At 42.2% G+C, this 18331-nt stretch overlaps 2 protein-coding genes across 3 annotated transcripts; one reads left to right on the top strand and one right to left on the bottom strand.

The window, feature by feature from the left end:
• The first annotated feature begins 112 nt into the window (after window positions 1–112).
• LOC108618759 (type-1 angiotensin II receptor-associated protein) lies at window positions 113–6057 on the top strand. 2 transcript variants are annotated; one of them, XM_089473707.1, is made up of 5 exons: window positions 113–262; window positions 905–992; window positions 1392–1538; window positions 5160–5229; window positions 5338–6057. In XM_089473707.1, exons 2-5 carry the CDS (start codon window positions 945–947, stop codon window positions 5550–5552), a joined length of 480 nt encoding a protein of 159 aa, XP_089329833.1. In that variant the 5' UTR covers window positions 113–262; window positions 905–944; the 3' UTR covers window positions 5553–6057. The 2 variants fall into 2 exon arrangements, with proteins under 2 accessions (XP_089329833.1, XP_089329834.1); XM_089473708.1 differs by having other exon boundaries at window positions 133–173.
• On the bottom strand, window positions 5705–18059 carry LOC108618749 (uncharacterized). The gene is made up of 6 exons (XM_018014871.2): window positions 17833–18059; window positions 8637–8985; window positions 8301–8417; window positions 7932–8242; window positions 6851–7010; window positions 5705–6769 (listed from the first exon to the last, which is right to left on the bottom strand). Exons 2-6 carry the CDS (start codon window positions 8834–8836, stop codon window positions 6607–6609), a joined length of 951 nt encoding a protein of 316 aa, XP_017870360.1. The 5' UTR covers window positions 8837–8985; window positions 17833–18059; the 3' UTR covers window positions 5705–6606.
• Between the last annotated feature and the right edge of the window lie 272 nt (window positions 18060–18331).

An 18331-nucleotide genomic window follows, 5' to 3' on the forward strand; every position in this document is an offset into this window, starting at 1 on the left:
GCAACGCCGACGCCGACGTCGACGTCGCTGGGGGTCCGTTCGTGTTGAGCTGTTTTTTTATTATTATTTGTACACACACACACACTCATGTACATATTTATTTTTTTCACACATCTGTTGGTCGATTGGCGCTGCCCCATGCACAGTTCACATTCAGCTGCAAACTGAATAAGGTCGAGCGCTCTATTCGTGTGCCACAAAAATAAATAAATATTTTTTTTGATTGTTATTCATAAAATAGTGAAATAAAGTCAATCAACCAGTAAATGAAACTGCATAAACATTTTTTTTTTGTGTGTGCTATTCCCTCCCAGCTGATACGTTGCATTCGTTGACACTTGTGGCGCACTTTGTGCATTGTTGTTGTTGTCGTTGTTGATATTGATGGAATTTTTGGAAATTCTCCTAGTTGAATTTGATTAAGTGCTGCACTTGTGTGTTATTGTTGTTGCTATTGTTATTTTCTGGTGCTTACGCCCTACGATAAAAGCGGCTGCAATCGTTAAAAATAATTGTGCAAAAAATACAACAACAACAAAAGAACCGAGATTGAAGACCAACAAGTGCGCGGCTACAATTGCATACTGTCCATGTGTGCGTGTACGTGTGTGTGAGAGCGTGCGTTTGTGTATTTATAGCAGCAGCGTGTTTGCGTGTGTGCGTGTGTGTGTCAACGTGCCTGCGTGTTGGACTCTTTTTGGCAAAGTGCGTTCAACCAATCAAAAGTGAAATAGAATTTGACAACAACAGCAACGAGTAAAAAGTGGAACAGAACTAAAATAACGGAACAGCTGGCAAACAGGCAAACAGCGCAGTCAATAGTGACAGTGTCAACGACAGCGACAGCAGCAACGGTTGTTGTCTACTCCTTCTTCTATTCCTATTTACTCTTGCTTGGCAACAGGTGTCGACGGCTGCGCAGCTGCATTTGCTAAAGCGACAAAATGACCGATTTAAATGAACTCATGAGCTCCCAATTTGTGCGCGTCAAGGTAAATATGAATGGGCGCAACTGTGTGGGAGTGTGGGTGCTCTGGGGGCGTGGCAGCCATTGAAGCCAGTCAACAGCAGAGCAGCAGCAGCAGCAGCAGCATCAAATTCTGTGCTTCGCTCACTTAGTGGGCTGCGCCGGTCCAGTGTTAGATAACGCAGCTCAGTCGCTGCCCCCCGGCTGCAGCCGCTGCGCTGCCTATTAGCACAGAATGCAGTAAGCAGCGAGCGGCGAGCAGCGGGCGGAGTGCAGCGACGCAACCGCAGTTGCCATTCGATATGTTGGCGACTTTTGTGGCAGGCAATTTGCAACTTCACTGTGGGGCTTCATTTGAGCCGCTTATTTCATAGACAAGCTAACATTCCCCCTCTCCCGCTCCCTCACTCTGTTTGTCTTGCAGGTCGTTGCCTTTGTGCATTTCGTCTTCATATCGAATGCAATGCTCGGCACTTGGGGTCATGGCGCCTACGAGTTCTACAATTTCCTGTTCATCATCTCCATGTTCTGGGCGATACACAGCAAGGATTCCATTGAGGCGGTGCAAACGGTAAGACTCAACTCTCTCACACTCTCGCTCTCTCGCTCTTCACTTTCGCCTTTCGTCTAGCAGCGTTGCCACCCAGTTCATTCACGACTGACGCATACAGTGCGCCTTATCAGTTAGTTGGCGTCTGCATATGCAAAGCCGCTGACTGATAACAATAGCGAAAGTATCGCCCCCACTCTCGCTATCTCGCTCTCGCTCACACACATACAAACAGTCAACTCGCAGCTCATCAGTTTGCAATTAATTTAAAATTTGCTTTTGCGTCTATTTATTTTTGTTGTTTATTGCATTCGCTGCTGATTCGCATTATACATATGTATATGTATTTGTTTCCCTTATATGTGGGAACCGGTTCTGACGAAATCTGAGCATCCAATTAACATATAAACTCGACTCGTTGCTGCTATTCGACGCTAGCTAAACTATAAATACATAATGCTCTCAACTTCTGGTGGTGTCGAGCCGAGTTGTTTACACAGACCTCCTGCAGCGGACGGTGCTCGACTTAGACTTTTGGGAGGCACTGTAGCTCTGCTCTAAGGTCTCCGATCTTTTCTCCAGCTAATCTCTTGACCTAAATGCGGTTCGGCATGAGATAAGATTGTTGCGTTGCCCATTTTATTATGATTTATCTTTAGTTCTTATATCACTCAAATTTAAGTCAAAGCGAAAGAGTTGCCTACACTTAGATAAAACTATTTTGTATATCGAAGCTCTATAAGCTACGCACGCAATGACGATTCATTAGTTTCCATGCCAGCTCTTGAAAATTCTACTTACTTTTTGTGGATATTATGAAACAATATTTATAGTGCATAAGTATTCCAATATTTTAGTAAAATGTGAAAACAAAAACAAGATTTCGATTATATATAAAGAAATTGCATAATAGATATATAAATTATATAAATAAATAGTTCCTTTTTAATAGAGTAAATGCAATTCCCAGTATTTTAGTGCAACAGAAACTGATTTGATATTGAAACAAAACAAAGCATGATTCATGTTTACTTTCAACCTCTCCAATTGCAACGGCTCTTGTGTAACTTCTGATTCAGACTATTCCCGACTAAGCTGCAGATAAGCCATTCGAGTAACGTAAGCCCCTACAGAAAAGCACAAACACTTAGCAGTTCTTCAGTTGCACCATATGGGGGGTCTGTTGAGCAAGAGTTAAGACTCAACGGTAAATAACACGTGAAGCTATGCTAATTATAGACGCATTTGGTCAGCCGCCCCCGCCTTAGTGACGAATAAGGTAATGCTGCTTATAAGGCCCACAGCTATATCGTTTATAAATATACTATATATTATATATGTGCATATGTATTTGGCTATAGTTACTGTTACTATTAGATGCAAATCGGATAACTGGAAGAGTTGACGGCTCTCGCAGGCTGTTAGCGTGTCGATGCCCAAAACTCTGAGCCGATTTCAACTTTGACATTAGCCCCAAATGGGCAAAAGGCTCGTAATCCCAGCCTGCGGCTAGGATGTCGTAACGCACGCGATGCCCAATGCCACGCACTGCGCAAGCATACAGAGCTCTAGGGTGGGAAAGCGAACCCGACTAGCACATACCCTACAGCTCCAAGTCTACACAATGCCAATAGACAGAGCTCAAGTAGTGCTTAATGCAGCTCAATCAAGTAGATACTTTATAGTGCATTAGTGCATTAGTATATACTAAATATAGTTTTAATATGCATCTAAGTTTAAGCAGTAACTAAAGCAGTTATTGAGTTAACGTTTCAGATGAATGGGGTCTACCGAAACTATTAAGAAATTAGTGAGTTGACGGGTATATACCCGTTTGCCATCACGGTACAGGGGATTTGAAAATACAATTTCATTTGCGGTCAGTCACACGAAAGGCGCCCTGCAAATGGCTTCTAGTTAGGCAGCGGATCCTTTTTGTAGGCGACTTGGCCTGGGCCAGCAACCATTAGCCACGCCATTTAATCAACTATGCGGAGGGCAAACGTTGACCCCGAACCCGCAACGCACCGTCCCGCCCCCAAGCACCAAGTAGTGAAAGAAAAATATAAAAATATAATGAAACCCCCCAATCCGAGAAGGGAAGAAAAGGCAAGCATTACATATTTACGACTCAAATGAAAGGAAGGGTGGGGGGCTCTATGAATTGCCTGTCAATGCGAACGAAACCTTCAATTACATTTCTAATTTCTTGGAATTTTGAAGAGATTCGTGTATTTCATATAAAGCTGATTACAATGAAATATATATGTTTGCACATATAAATATTATACTCCTGTTGAGTGTTTCTTTTTTTAGTAATATTTACGCCAGCCCTAAAGTAGACTACTATAAAATTTGTATGGGAATTCGTGTAGATTTCTATTCAATTATAGTAAAAGTCTGAAATGAAAGATTGCTGTATGAGCTAAGCAAATTCTCGAATTCTCTCAAATCATTCGCTGTGAAGTAATAGGAGTAAATAAGCTTTAGCAAACCTAAATTAGAAGTATTATATGAGCACTATGCTAAAAGTAACAAATAGAGCTACTCATTGTGAAAGCTTGGAGCAGAAAACGAGGAACCATCAAAATTGCGGATACAGTCGAGTCTCGATAATTTATAATCGAATATTGAGATAAATCGAAAAATTGTATACCCTTGAAAAAAGTTCGTTTTAGATAATTCCAGATAATTTGAATTTCTATGTAGATTGAAAAGGAAAAAATTGATCACCTTGCCATATCGAATTATCGGGACTCGACTGTATTAAGAAAGCTAAGTAATGAAACGAGTAATAAGTAGCGAGTAACAAGTGCCGAGTGGAGGCACGAGTATTAAGGAGAAAAGATCTATTAAGCTGTAATACGACTGTGAAAGGATGGTGCTTAGAGTAGTTAAGTAAATGAAACGAGTAGAAAATTTCGATTTGAGATACTCGCTGGAAGAGATAGAAAAAGCAAAGCAGAAAAGTTTATTTTAGAGCTGAATAAAACAGCACGAAGACTTTCATATGTAACGAGTAGCGAGTAACGAGTAACGAGTAGCGAGTAAAGAGTAACGAGTAGCGAGTAACGAGTAACGAGTAACGATTAACGAATGACGTGTCACGAGTAACGATTAACGATTAATGAGTGTCTTTAGAGGCAAGTATAAACTGGTAAGGCTACTATTTCAGCCAACAGTCTTTAGCCTGGCAAAAAGCAGCGAGTGAAGTGCAGCGAGTGGGACTACTCGTTGCAGCTGGCGGTAATTGCATGCTGTCAATGCCATTGCTTTACACGGCGAAAGTGCAAATGGGCATAGCTTTCATTATTCAGCGAAATTGCAGACTTGACCCCGAGACACACCTTGGGCGGGCGTAAAGGTGTGTCCGGCTCATTGGCGTGAGTGTGCGACTGTGTCTGTGAGTGTGTCTGTGTGTGCGCGCGTGCTTTGGGCAGTTAAAGTTCACGCGTTCAAGGTGAATGCAATTGCCTTGACTTGAAAGGCGCCGAGACTCACGCTCTCTCGCTCTCGCGTTCCCTCGCCGACCTGTGACCTATGAGAGGGGCGAGACGAGGGCTATCAGCCAATGCGATCATCATGATACAATCTATACATTGCCCTAATCATAATGCCATGCATGTCTTCTATATCTTCCAGGCGCTTGTGATCGATGCCTTAAGCATATTCTTTGATATAGTGAGCATTATCATTAGTTTCGACTTTATGAGTAAGTAGCTCTAGTCCGGCTAGACTTTGCCTACGCACTACACCCATTGCATATACTATATATATATATATATATGTGTGTGTGTGTATATATCTCTGATCTTTCTAGATGGCTGGGCCGTGGCATTTACCATTATCAATCTCATATTGCGTCCGCTGAGCGTCGCCCTGCTCTATCGGGAGTTCAATACGCGCGGCGGCAGCCTGCAGAGCGGCTCCGTCTTTCCAACCAATCAGCAGCGCAGCTACCAGGACATAGATCGTCCCACGCAGCCGACACCGACCAACTCGCAGCCGGGACCCAATGTGGCGAGCATTTTCTAAGCTGGAGTCAACCTTCGGAGGCCCAATAGCAAGTCGAAAGCGAAAACTAATACGCCCCATCATATACTCCTCCGGGCAGAGAAAGCACGAGTATATTCTATTAAAATTATTATTATTAAAAAAGGAAAACTAAAACAATAAATAAATATATATCTTTTTTTTTTTTTGTTATGTCCTAGCTTTAAGAGAGTTACAGAAGAAAGTCTATATGTAGAGCTGTATGTGGTCCAGACAGCCAGATACATTTTGTTCTCTATTTCACTCACTTCAGCTATAAACTTGAAAGACAAATTGTAACGATTAACCTATATATATGTATTATATATATCTATATGTGTAGTAACGCTAACAACATCCAAATACAAATATATATAGATATATATGTATATATCTCTGTCTATATATATATATCTATCTCTATCTACATAATATTTAAACCAAAAAGAAAATAAAACAACAAAACAACGAAAAGGGAAAATTGAAATAAAAACAACAAACAATTCGATTTATAGTTTTTATATCTAGTATATAAGAAATTTGTGGCCTGACGCCTTCGTATACCTAAATAGTTTTTATTTGTTTAATAAATAATTGAAGTAGCGCCCAAAATATTGATATGTACAAGCCCGCAAAAAGTCAAATAGTTAAGAAAAGCGGAGAGTAGGGGGAGATCTAGTCGAGTGGGTCCGACTAAGAGATACCCTGAATGCCATGCTGTGCACCAAATAGGTCTAAATTCTCTAGCAATATCTCTCGGTAGATAAGAAAAATATCGAAAGTTATCGATCAAGCTCTATCTAAAATGGAAACTAGAAAAGTTTAGTTTATTTATCGATTCCTCGAAATTTCAAGGTCTATCTCAAATGGTATAGCAATAGAGAGAAACCCTTAAGCTCTCACAGGAGGACGGACGAAGCAGACGGATAGACAGAAGAACGAGCATATCTACCCTCAATACACACTCGCTATGGCTGCAGGGTATAACAACGACAGGACGAAAAAAAAAACAGAAGAGGGTGAAGTTAAATATGAAAAACTTTTGTGAAAGTTCCGCCTAGAAACCTTCTTTGGCCGCACGGAACTTATATTTATTGCTGCGTCCATCCAGGCAGGGCACCTGCACCAGGTTGAAGTAAATGGAGCCCATCAGCTGCGAGGCGGACGTGTTGGTCATCTTCAGGCACGAGAACAGCATATCATCGCAAATGCAGTGAGATCTATCAAATAGAGAGAGAGAGAGTGTTATGAATATAAATCGTGGAATACTCTAAGAGGCGCTTCCCTCAGCCGCTACTCACTTTGTGTAGAGCGAGTCGTTCATGAGCTCGTATTTGTTTTGGTAGGCGCGTATCTTGACGGGGCACAGATCGTGCTGGCGACAGCAGCGGTCCATTTCCATCTCGCTGCCCAGGTCGCTGTACGTTTCGGCAATGTCACCAGTGCCGCACCACTTGGTGCCTGTGTGAAAAATAATCGGAGAAACAACGAGTTAGAATGAGTTAGCGAGTTGCTTAACAAATATGAGGCGAGTAAAACTCAAAGAAATTTGTGATTAACCTTTACCATGGCTCTCTGGCAAAGCTGACGATCTGCCACTTAGCGAGAGGTGAACTGACGAGTGACTGAACTAACGAGAAGCTAAACTTGCTAGAGCCAAAGTAACGACTAACTAAACTGACGAGTTAGCTAGGCTGACGAGTACCGAAAGTACCGGAAACTAAACTGACGAGTGGACGAATTGACGAATTATTCAACTAATGAAAACTGACGAATAACTGAACTAACGAGTAGCTAAATAGAGCCAAGCAAAGCCGACGAGTAGCTCAAAGCTGCTACGCTAGCTAATTACTTAATCAACGAGTATCTAAACTAACAATAACAAAACTGACGAGTAGTTGAACTGACGAGTGACTGAGCAAACGAGAAGCTAAACTTTCTAGAGCCACACTAACGACTGACTAAACTGACGATTTAGATATGCTAACGAGTATCGAAACTAACGGAAGCCGAAGTGACGAGTAGGCAAATTGATAAATTTTCAACTGAGCAAAACTGACGAGTGGCTGAGCTAACGAGCGGACAAACATTTCCGAGCAAAGTCGACGAGTAGCTCAAAAGCTGCTACTCTAACATACTTATTAACGAGTATCTAAGCTAACGAGTCGAAGCTTACGACTGAGTTACTTAATCAACGAGTATCTAAACTAACGAGAACCAAACTGACGAGTAAATTGACTGGAAACTAGATTTAGGAGTATCTTTATCATCTTTTAAGTAAGGAAGTCAGTGTAGCTCAATAAGTAACGAGTGCGTATGCTAGCGACGAGTAGCTTAACTACTCGTTGGTTTCAGTATATAAGCTCCACTTGCTGCGCTTACCTGGTATGATGCCGCTCAGCAGCGAGAAGGGGCTGCGCGGAAAGATGTTGGCGGCCAGCTTGAGCGTGACGCCATCCTGACTCGCTGAGCCACCGGCACTGCCATTGGCCGAGACGCTAGCACTCGACTCGCTGCCGCTGCTGCGCTCAGAGCCCTGGTCGCTGGACTTGTACTTGAGCCTGGAGGCGTAGCTCAGCTTGTCGACGTGCTCGCACTGGTCCATCAGCTTGAGCATCTCCTCGAACTTGATCTCCAGCGGTCGATTGTACTGGGCGAGGCCGTCGAGCAGCATTTTGCCCTCCTTCTCGTTGCTGCAAGAGACGAGCAGAAGTGACGAGTGCTACCTACTCGCTGGACAGTGCTACTTACTAGATCTCGATCAGCTCGCAGCCGAGCAGCAGCTTCTGTGGGCCCAGCTCAGTGACGGCTATGGTCAGGTCGTGATAGTAAATCATAATCAGCGAATCGTTGCTCACGCGCTTTCCACTGCACGGCAGAGACAGAGAGAGAGAGAGAGAGAGAGAGAGAGAGAGTGAGGTAGAGGGAGAGGGAGAGTTAGTGTGTGAGCGGGCTTAATGCGTGGCACGCCTATGGGCACACGGCCAGCCCCGACGGGCAATACAATTATGGCCGAGGACGTGACTAGTTTTGAGTGAAACGCGAATCGACTTGATACGCTGGCGGATTATTAATGAATGCACTCACCTGTACGTCTTCATTTGGCGCAAGCTGCGCTGCTCGATGATCTGCTGGGTGAACGACTGGAACGAGGGGAAACCCTGCAGGCCGTGCGGCAGGCTAAACGACAGCGTTGGCTTGGCCAAGGCCACCGAGGAGCCCAGGTAGCCCAGCAGCGCGCTGAACAGCAGCGAGCCAAGCAGCTGCAGCTTCATGTTCTGGCGCATTTCGATAGTTATCCTCTCAATGGCTCTGTATGTGTGTATGTGTCTGATGTGATTTGTTTGATTGACCAGTTAAGATCGTCGCCTGATCAGCTATGCCAGCGGCATAGTCTTCCGGGCTGTGGCGCTGCCTCAAATGGGTTTGCTGTCGCCTGCTCGAAGCAAAACAAAGATTCAACTTTCTATAAATTGCTTTGGGCTGATGGCTGATGGCTTGTTGGCTTGTTAGCTTGCTTGCTTGACTGGCGTTCGGCTTAGACCGGCTGTAACTGTTTGGGCCGCGGCCGGCCGTCGCTCATGTTTATTATACCATATTTTATTAATTTCGAAAAAGTTCTGGAGGCCTGGCCCACTCAGCGCACTGCAGACAGCTGAGCGCGTTCACAGCGCCTCCTGCTGGCCGTCAGCTGGCAGCTGCTAGCCGGACGAGCCCCCGTGTCCGTGTCTACCCTTTCGCGTTCACGTGTGCTCAAACGCCCAGAATGCGGCAACGTGGCACTGGTTAAGTAAACTCCTTACGCTTTAGTCATATTCCATTCCGCCCGTTGCCTTGCCTAAGGCTAATTCTATTGCGTGCTGTTGTCAATGTTGTTCAATGACTGAGACTAAAGAGACGCACACTAGACGCTCTAGAGAGTCAAACACGCACGCACATGCATGCAGTCTAGAGACACGCACACACTCTACTCTATAGAGAGACATATACACTAGAGACATTCTGAGTTCTCTAGACTCTCTAGAGACACTCACCTACACACACCCACACATTCAGTCTAGAGGCAGATATACACACAGGAACAGACATACCCTCACACACACACATGCACTCTAGGCACATGTACCCTAAACATGTAGCTCAAGCACACATACATACACACATACACATACATACATACATACACACACACACACGCACACATACATACACACACACACATCCACATCCACATCAGTTGCATAAATGGTCATACGCTGCGTATACGTAATGCTGCATATTAAATCTAATTGCGTATACGCGACGTAATGCAACCAAATATTTACGCTTTGCCCATTTATTCCAATATGAAATATAATCGATTTTAAGTTTCAGCCCTGTGCTATGACTATCCCCAGTTCGTCTACCAATCGGTTCCTGGTATCAATTTTCTCAGGCAATTTCTAGCACTTCAAGTAAGACCTTTGCGCTCCAACTGGAAACTGAACCAATTTCTGCTTAAGCATGTAAAAGTCTGATGTATTCTTTTGCAGTTCTTCTCGCATTGCTCAATTAGTTATAAATATACCTCTACAACACATTATGCAAGCTGATTAGATCGATTTCAAAGACTTCCTCATTAGAATCGTTTCATGATTAATAAAGAGTCTTCCGAGTACATCTATCTACATAATTCTTTCACTTTATATGGCATCGCATAGCAACTGACATGTTTTGAGAACTTTAGACAATTCAAGCCTTGAAATACCCTTTATGAACGCACAGACGGAAAGAGAAGTGTGCAAAATGAATAAAGTTTTGGATTAGCTACTGTGCGACCTTGAGGCCCCTTGAGCTCATGAGCAGAATGACTAAATATTTCACGACACTATTCGAGAGCTTGATTAATGCATTAATTATTTTAGCAGCTCTTTGCTGTCTAGCCGCACGTGCACGACTAGCACTTACCCTTTAATCTATGATCTTTTAGCTGCTGAGTTCGCAGAGATGTGATATACTTTTGTAACTTATTCGTGCATCAGTACCTGGTAGCTCTCTTATGATTCACAAATTTGTAGATCTTTCAGGTTATATATAGAGAGATAGAGATATAGCTATACTTTCCATGTAACTTGTATGCTTCTCGAAGCTACTTTTACTTTTACTTTCATTTTCTTTCTTGCTCTCTTTCTCTCTCCCAGTCTGCTTATCCATCTATCTATCTATCTATCTACTTATGAAATTGATTTCCATCTATCTGTCAACTCATTTCTAAAACACTTTGTTATATTTACAGGGTATTTCATTAAAATTTCATTTTCATAAAACTCAATCCGGTTAAATTTATGTAAATATATCTCAAGAGCCATCTATATAAAATGATGGTGCATCTATATAAAATGATTTTTTTATCTCTTCGTAAGTAGAGTTTTAGTTTTTCCTAAGCTACTTTATTTATCTAACTTTCTCTCTCACTCTTTTCCTATGCAGATATCTTTCTGTCTCTATCTTGTCTTCCTCTATCTCATTTTCTGTCTCCTTCTATCTCCCTCGCTCTCTTGCTTATTTACTCTTTCTCTGTCTTTCCCCATTCTTTCTATCACATATTCTTTCTCTATTTTCCGCTCTTGTTCTCTGTCGGTCTTTCTGCTTCTCTCTTTCTCTGTCTATCCCACGGTCTTATAGTGTTGTTCAGTATCGTTCTCTCTCTCTCTCTCTCTCTCCCTCTCTCTCTCTGTCTATCTTTCTCTCTTTCAGCATCTCTTTTCATATCATCTCTGCCCCGCCCCATTTCTGTATTCCTCAGATAAGATTTCTATCATCTATCATCTACTCTACCTGCGTATTACGTGGCTAATTGAACTCACTTGGGACAGCTGCTCAATTGTGAAATTTTTCGTATTCCATAAAGAGGTGCGAGGAGGAGGGGCAGAAGTTGGAGGGAAAAGGCGAAATAGGTGGAGTAGGTGTCCAAAAATATATAAAATAAATGAAAAAACGAAATTCTCCACACGCACGAAACATGTTAATCATAAAGGTAAAAAAAAAAACACCTTTACGATTATATATAACATACATATGTATATATGTAGGTCTGCGTATGTATACACATACAAATATACATATAAAATATTGCATTGTTTTAGTTTTTATTATGATTTCAATTTTTGTGTTTTTTTGTTTTTTTGCTCTCTTGATTTTGACCAAGGTCCGCAACACGAAAGTTTACGCAAGCGGACAATGGTCAACTGACTGGAAGAGTGGGAGAAGTGAGAGCAGGGGGCAGTGGCAAGTGGGAAGGGAGAAGAGAGTGTGAGTTGCAAGGGAGGGCAGGCAGGCGAAGGCAGAGGGAAGAGTGCAGCGGGAGCTGCTAAAATGAAATGAAGTGAAAGTGGCTCTCATTGTTGTTGCTGCTGCTGTTGTTGTTGTTGCTGCTGTTGTTGTTGTTGTTGTTGAGTGATTTTCAGCGCGATTTCAATGTAAACAATGTGAACCGACATATGCAAGTCGTTGACAAATCTTCAATAGCTGCCAGTTGGCATTGGCAACTTGTTTCACGCATTCACGCCCACACACACACACACACACACGCAAGCACACACACACGCACACTTGATGTATTGGCCAAGCGCAGTTATCCAACACTTGACACCTTAAACTAAGACTAGGTTAATGGAAGCCAAGATGAGATGGGATTGAAACTGATGAAGACTTTTTAGATAACATGAGGAAATCATAGGGAAATCAGTCGTGAGAGAGAGAGAGAGACAGAGAAAGAGAAGAGAGAGAGGGAGAGGGAGAAAGAGAAAGAGTTAAGAATGAGAAAAGAGAGCCGGTGAAGGTATGAGATAAAAGGAAAGAGAGAGAGAGAGGCTCAGTTGAAATGAAAGCCAGCGAGATTGAGTGGGAGGGATAGAGACAGAGAGGGGGAGGATAGTGAAAAGCAGAGAGATAAAGATAGCGGTAGAAAGAGAAAGAGAGAGAGAGATAAAGATAGCGGGAGAGATAAAGAGGGAGGTACAGAGAAATATAGAATGGTGAGAGGCGGAGAGGAGAAAGAGAAGACTAGGGAGTAGAGACAGAAAGAGAAAAAGAGAGACTGAGAGGGAGAAAGAGAGAGAGAGAGAGAGAGAGACAGTGAGAGAAAGAGAGATGGTGAAAGCGAGAAAGAAAGAGAGAGAGAGACAAAAAGAGTGTAATACAAAAAGAAGAGAGAGAAGAAAGAAGGGACATCAAGCTAAAGAGTAAACGAACAAGGATAACATAAATGTAAGATAAAGGTAAGAGAGAAGACGATACAAAAGAGCCAGAGAGGATTGGAATGAAAGAGTGAGTGACAGAGTGAAAGAGAGAGAGAGAGAGAGAGAGAGAGAGAGAGAGACAGAAAGAAAGATACCAAGATGAAGATGTATGTATATTGAAGGAGCAAAAGATGCTGAGTAGCTTATCCAAGCTTTGGATAGAGCCTCTTAGAACGTTTCAAAATAAATCTTTGACACTTGCAGTGCATAAAGAAATTTAATCGAAACCCCAGCCGACAGCATCCCATCTGCGACAGCTGATGACGGGGCGTGCGCTGGCAGTTATCCGTTAACAAGATCCCCGATCTCTGTCTGCGGGAGAGATCTTCATTCAGAGAGATGATTGCGCAGAGCTCTAACTAGTTTCATGGCCCGAGGCTGAAGCTAATCTAATTAAATCAGAGTCTGATTCTGCGGCTCTCAGTGAGCTCATCCACCGACCGGATGCACTTTCCATCCAGCTGATACGATCTAGACGAGTCTGCTGAGAATCTGTGGCTCAGCTGATGAGTTGTTGAGTTGTCGAGCTGTCGAGCTGTTGATCTCGACATCATAATTAGATGCGCGTAAATCTCGTTTTTGGCCCACGTTTCGGACCCATTTGGGAGTAAACAATAAAAGTTCATAGTTGAGCGATTCGTGTTGCGATTTCCTGCTAACAGCCAAACGATCTGATCTATGGGAGCCGACAACAATCAGGAAATGAGTGAAACACAATGGCAGCAAGCCTTAAAGCAGTAAACCCAAATGCCAAAGCCACGTTGAGGCCCAAAAACGTATGCAAATCGCGATATCAAATTTGGGAATAGGGGAACTCAAAACGAAAATGATAATGAAAGAAATGAAGAAGTGTGATGAACTAAGAGATGCCCTTCATGGTTCATATCAAACTAATTTCGTGTATTAATATGATAATAATAAATATTATATTGTCAAGCTACCCTCGTATAGAAACACAGAGGGAATCTAGCTCTCCAGACAAGCCTAGATCTATCTTTGATCACAACTTCATCAGAAGATTCTGTCATACACTTACAGCGCTCCACAAAGCCTGAATAGATCTACATCGGAACAACCTATTATATTCAGAAATACATAAAATGCTTCGTGTTCAGGCGTAAGAAAGTCAAATTCTCTATGGTCTATTCATTAGACTATCTGTATGCATATATTATTCGAAAATATATATAGTATATCATTAGGTCTATAGAAACATCTATTCAAATTTCCTAGCCTCCAGCTCTTCACAATCCCCAGTTCACATAGACTAGCGTAGAGGTCAATTCCCACTAATGCAATGCTGGGTGCATGTCATGTTTTCAAAACATTTATGAACTCGTCACCTGAAACATTAACTACTATTTTTCGCCAATTTCAAGGGTAGTAAAACGAAACTTGGCCAACTTGAACATGGTTGAGAGTTGGGAGGGGGGGGGGGGTGGTAGTGGCTGTCATACAACTTGAACTTTTTGAAAAAGTGCAAAGCTCTGCATAGGCCATCAATAAAAACACAGTAAAAATAACAAATAAAAACAGGCAAATAGGGCTTGCGTCGAGTGTGCTCGACTAGTGAATACCTCGCCTCCGACAGTTGACAGTCAAACGTTGGGTGAGACTCCACAAGATCTTTACAGTCGAGTACTATCGATTGCTTGAACAGCTCTACTGTTGTTCCCTCACCTTATAGCTACTCCTATATTCTTAAGCTGTTATATTTCTGATATCTGATCAAAGAGTTGAACTGGAAAACTCTTTGATCAGTTATCAAAAAGATATCAGCTAAAGATTATAGGATTAGTTATGAGGATAGGGAACAGCTCTCGAGCATTTACCCTGGAATCGGCCTTTTATTCAGATTGCCCGAGTATCTAATGGGGCTATCTATATATAATTCTAATAAAGATTAATAAGTACAGTAGAAATTGCACATCTGAAGTCTTATTAGCTATATGTATATAGTTATAGTAATTCCCGATTTGACCCAGAAATTCAGCTCAGATATGATCGTCTTCACCTACTAGTTTAAAGCAGCTTGAACTACATTGCTGATAAGCTGATATACACCGTTTGTCTCAGTCGATGCGAATGGGCATATGTATTAACATAGGTCAGTGAGGCATGAGAGCTACGCGAATGGCGAAAAAGTAAAACTCGGCCGTGGGCGAAATTCGTTGACGTTTCGCCGTTGAACCGCTAAACTTGTGTTGCTTGTTGTCTATCAAGTTGTTGTTGCTCTTATCGTTGTTGTTGCTGCAGTAAAAGTGGCTGCTGCAGATGCGCCAACAACAACAACAGCAACAACAACAACAACAGCTACAGCTACAGCAACAACAACAGCAAAAACAAGAGCGAGTAGCGGCTCTTGGCTTGGCTCCCAACTGGTTTGCAAGTTCGCGGCTTTAACTTTCACATTGGGCGCACGCTTAATTGTGGGCTTTAATCTTGGTTAATTTGCTCCAGTTTTGATTTTCATTTAGTAAAAAAAAAACAAACACACAGCAGCACGCCAAACGCGCACGAATCGCCGATTAAAGCGATACTCGACGCCAACAGTTGCTGCTGTGGATGCTGCTGTTGCTGCTGCTGCTAAAAATGCTGTTTCACGCTGTGCTGAATGGGCTCACATTTTCACAGTCTCTTAGTCCCATTCTCAGTTTTAGTCTCACTCGAAGTATCTGTGCCCCCCCCCCCTCTCTCTCTCTCTCAGCTCCTCACTCTTACACTTTTTCAGTCTTCATCTTGGTTTTTCTCACTCTGTTTCCCAGTATTCTCAGTCTCTTAGTCTTTCAATCACTTTACAGCTTTGTCTTCGTCCCAATCTCTAGCTAGGTGTCTTTCTCCTTATCACTCTCCCTCTCTCTATTTGTATTATACTTAAGTCATTCATCTCTCAGTCTCCCTGTCCCTCCGTCTCTCAATCTGCTAGTCGCAGCCTTGCAGTCTTTTCTAGAGACTAAGAAGACTCTCCTTCTCTCTTTCTCTGTCTTTGCCTTTCTGTCTCTGTCTCACTCGTTCTCGGTCTCTCTCTCTCAGTCACTCTCAGTCCCTCCCTCTCTCTTTCTCTCTCTCTCTGATTCCTTCATTCACTCTCAGTCTCTCACTCTGTCTCTCTCACTCTCCGTCTTAGTCACTCTCCGTCCCTCCCTCTCTCACACTCTCTCTCAATTACTCTCGGTTCTTCCCTCCTCTATCTCTCTCTGTCAGTCACTCTCGGTCCATTATCTCTCTCTTTCACTCTCTGTTAGTCACTCTCAGACTAAAAGTTGTCGTAAGTCTGAGGGGTAGTCAATAATATAATAATCAATTCGTGAAATCCTCCAATCATCAACTCGCTGTTAAGAGAAACGAGTCCTCACTCGCTGAAGTGTGCATTAGCTAAGATCTTGCTACGTGATGATTACAATCTTTAGAAACTCATACTCGTATGCGCGTACACTCAGTTATTCTAAATTACCTCTCTTTATGAACTCATTTGTGCCATCGTTAATTAATAAAAGATTTCATCTACGTCACAGACGAATTTATAGCTCTTTTGAGTCGACTATAATGAAAAATCTTGATTGCCAATTGCATTTTCCGCCCCATTGCGAAATCTTTCTGCTTGACTGATCTATGCAACCGCTGCTGATATGGAATCAATCTGCAATTAAGCTATCATGATTAGATAAATGAATGGCTCAATTGCGTACTTCGTTAGTATTACACATGCCCAGCTCTAATTTGAATGCTTTGGCCTTCAGAGCGAAGCAAATGAACCAAAAAGTAAGCCAAGTCTCTCGTAAACCAAACGCACTATTACAACTCGCGGCTCACGCAAACTTTTAACCTTTAAACTAAACATTACAATTAGTCTTCACGTTCGCAAATGAGGTTAAAACTCAACATGTTTATGGCCAATGCACTGTGCGTCGTATCAAAGAGAGCATATCGAGGTATGCCTATGCATATAGATGTGTATGCAAGAGAGTTTTAATGGATAGTCATATCTATACGAAGAACATTTGCTTTAAGACTGATAAATATAGATACAAGTCTAGAGCTAGATATATACAAAATACAGTAGACGATATCAATATACGATAAAAAAAAAACCTAGAGAGATATACACGATATATAAAATAAGGTACACGATCTAGATATACGATATACATTATACATTTTACAATATTCGCTGTACGATTTACGATATACAGTATACAAAAGATGTTTTACGATATGCAATATACAATATAGATACACAATATACAATATACCATATAGATATGGACAGATCTTATTATGCATATCATCTTAAGTCAACGATGAGTCTGCCTATCTTTCACCTTCTTTTCAATCTATCTTTTAGAGCCTCTTTATTATCACAGTCTTATATCCACTTATAGATTAAGAGCTATAGAGCCATGCAGCTGTTGGGGTAGGGTATTGCCTGTTACAGTCTAGCTGAACTTCGCATCAAGTCGCTAATCATGCGAATGGGAATCGGGTTATTGGGAAATTGGGAATGATCATCATCATGTTGATGATAGTGATGCTGCACAGCTGAATGCTGAATGCTGATAACTGGTTACAGCCATGGCTCGTGATAAACTGTGATGAAACATAATGTTGTCACTGTTGTTGTCACTATTTTATTACTGTTGTTGTTGTTGTTGTTATTGCAACTGCCACATGCGATGTGGTTGACGAATGCAGCTTTGTGGCATTCTCCTACCCATTCCCAGACAATTGTCTCTCCTTTTAATACGCCGCTGACAAGTGTGTGAGTGTGTGCCAGTTTCAGTTTAGGTGAAACTCGGCCACAGTGCAGGCCATGTGTAGGACCATAAGAGCTTTGGCAGCACTTAAGCCACCATCAATTTATCTTGGATCTACATCTGTATCTTGGCTTTTGGCCAGGCCAAGTCAAGCCAAGCTAAGCTCAAACCAGCCACGGGGGAAGGGGTAGCAACGGTAATAAATCACACAAGAACTTGTTGCAATTTGAATTAATTATTTGCCATTACGTTTGCCAAGCGGTTTTTCTCTTAGTCGGTCAGTTTCACTTTTAAAAATCACAACAAAAACCAAAAAAAAAAAATAACAACAACAAATGCCGAAAAAAACTTCAAAAGTCCGAAACGCGAAACAAAACGAAAACGGAACGAAAAAACGCGAACTCCAAATCGCATGCGCACAACGAAAATTATGCGAACCGGACGCCGCCGCGCAAAGACAGCAACTGATTCGATCCGAAGCGATCCGATGATGGTTAGGCTGCAGCCGAAGCTGTTTAAGCCGATGCTCAAGCTGCCGCCGACGAAGTGGCACAGTGGTGCCCTGCACGACGCCAAGTGTGCGAAAAATAAAGACAAACCTTTTACACAAGATGGAAAACGCGATTATCTATGGCTTAAGCAAATATAAATTTAGCATACAATTCAGCTGAAATTGAATATTAATATACAAAATGTTATATAAAATAATTAAAATGTATACTTTCGCTGCGCACAAATAGACCACGTG

The sequence above is a fragment of the Drosophila arizonae genome, chromosome X, assembly GCF_054131065.1.
Source record: "Drosophila arizonae isolate 15081-1271.41 chromosome X, UAZ_ARI_1.0, whole genome shotgun sequence".
Taxonomy (NCBI): Eukaryota; Metazoa; Arthropoda; class Insecta; order Diptera; family Drosophilidae; genus Drosophila; species Drosophila arizonae.

Bases quoted from the DNA above. Each gene is read 5' to 3' on its own strand.
- LOC108618759 (XM_089473707.1), top strand. From the start codon at position 945: ATGACCGATTTAAATGAACTCATGAGCTCCCAATTTGTGCGCGTCAAG. The intron at 1,539-5,159 runs GTAAGACTCAAC...TATATCTTCCAG, and splicing joins CCATTGAGGCGGTGCAAACG to GCGCTTGTGATCGATGCCTT. The intron at 5,230-5,337 runs GTAAGTAGCTCT...TGATCTTTCTAG, and splicing joins CATTAGTTTCGACTTTATGA to ATGGCTGGGCCGTGGCATTT.
- LOC108618749 (XM_018014871.2), bottom strand. From the start codon at position 8,836: ATGCGCCAGAACATGAAGCTGCAGCTGCTTGGCTCGCTGCTGTTCAGC. The intron at 8,243-8,300 runs GTAAGTAGCACT...CGTCTCTTGCAG, and splicing joins TGCGAGCTGATCGAGATCTA to CAACGAGAAGGAGGGCAAAA. The intron at 6,770-6,850 runs GTGAGTAGCGGC...TCTATTTGATAG, and splicing joins AACGACTCGCTCTACACAAA to ATCTCACTGCATTTGCGATG.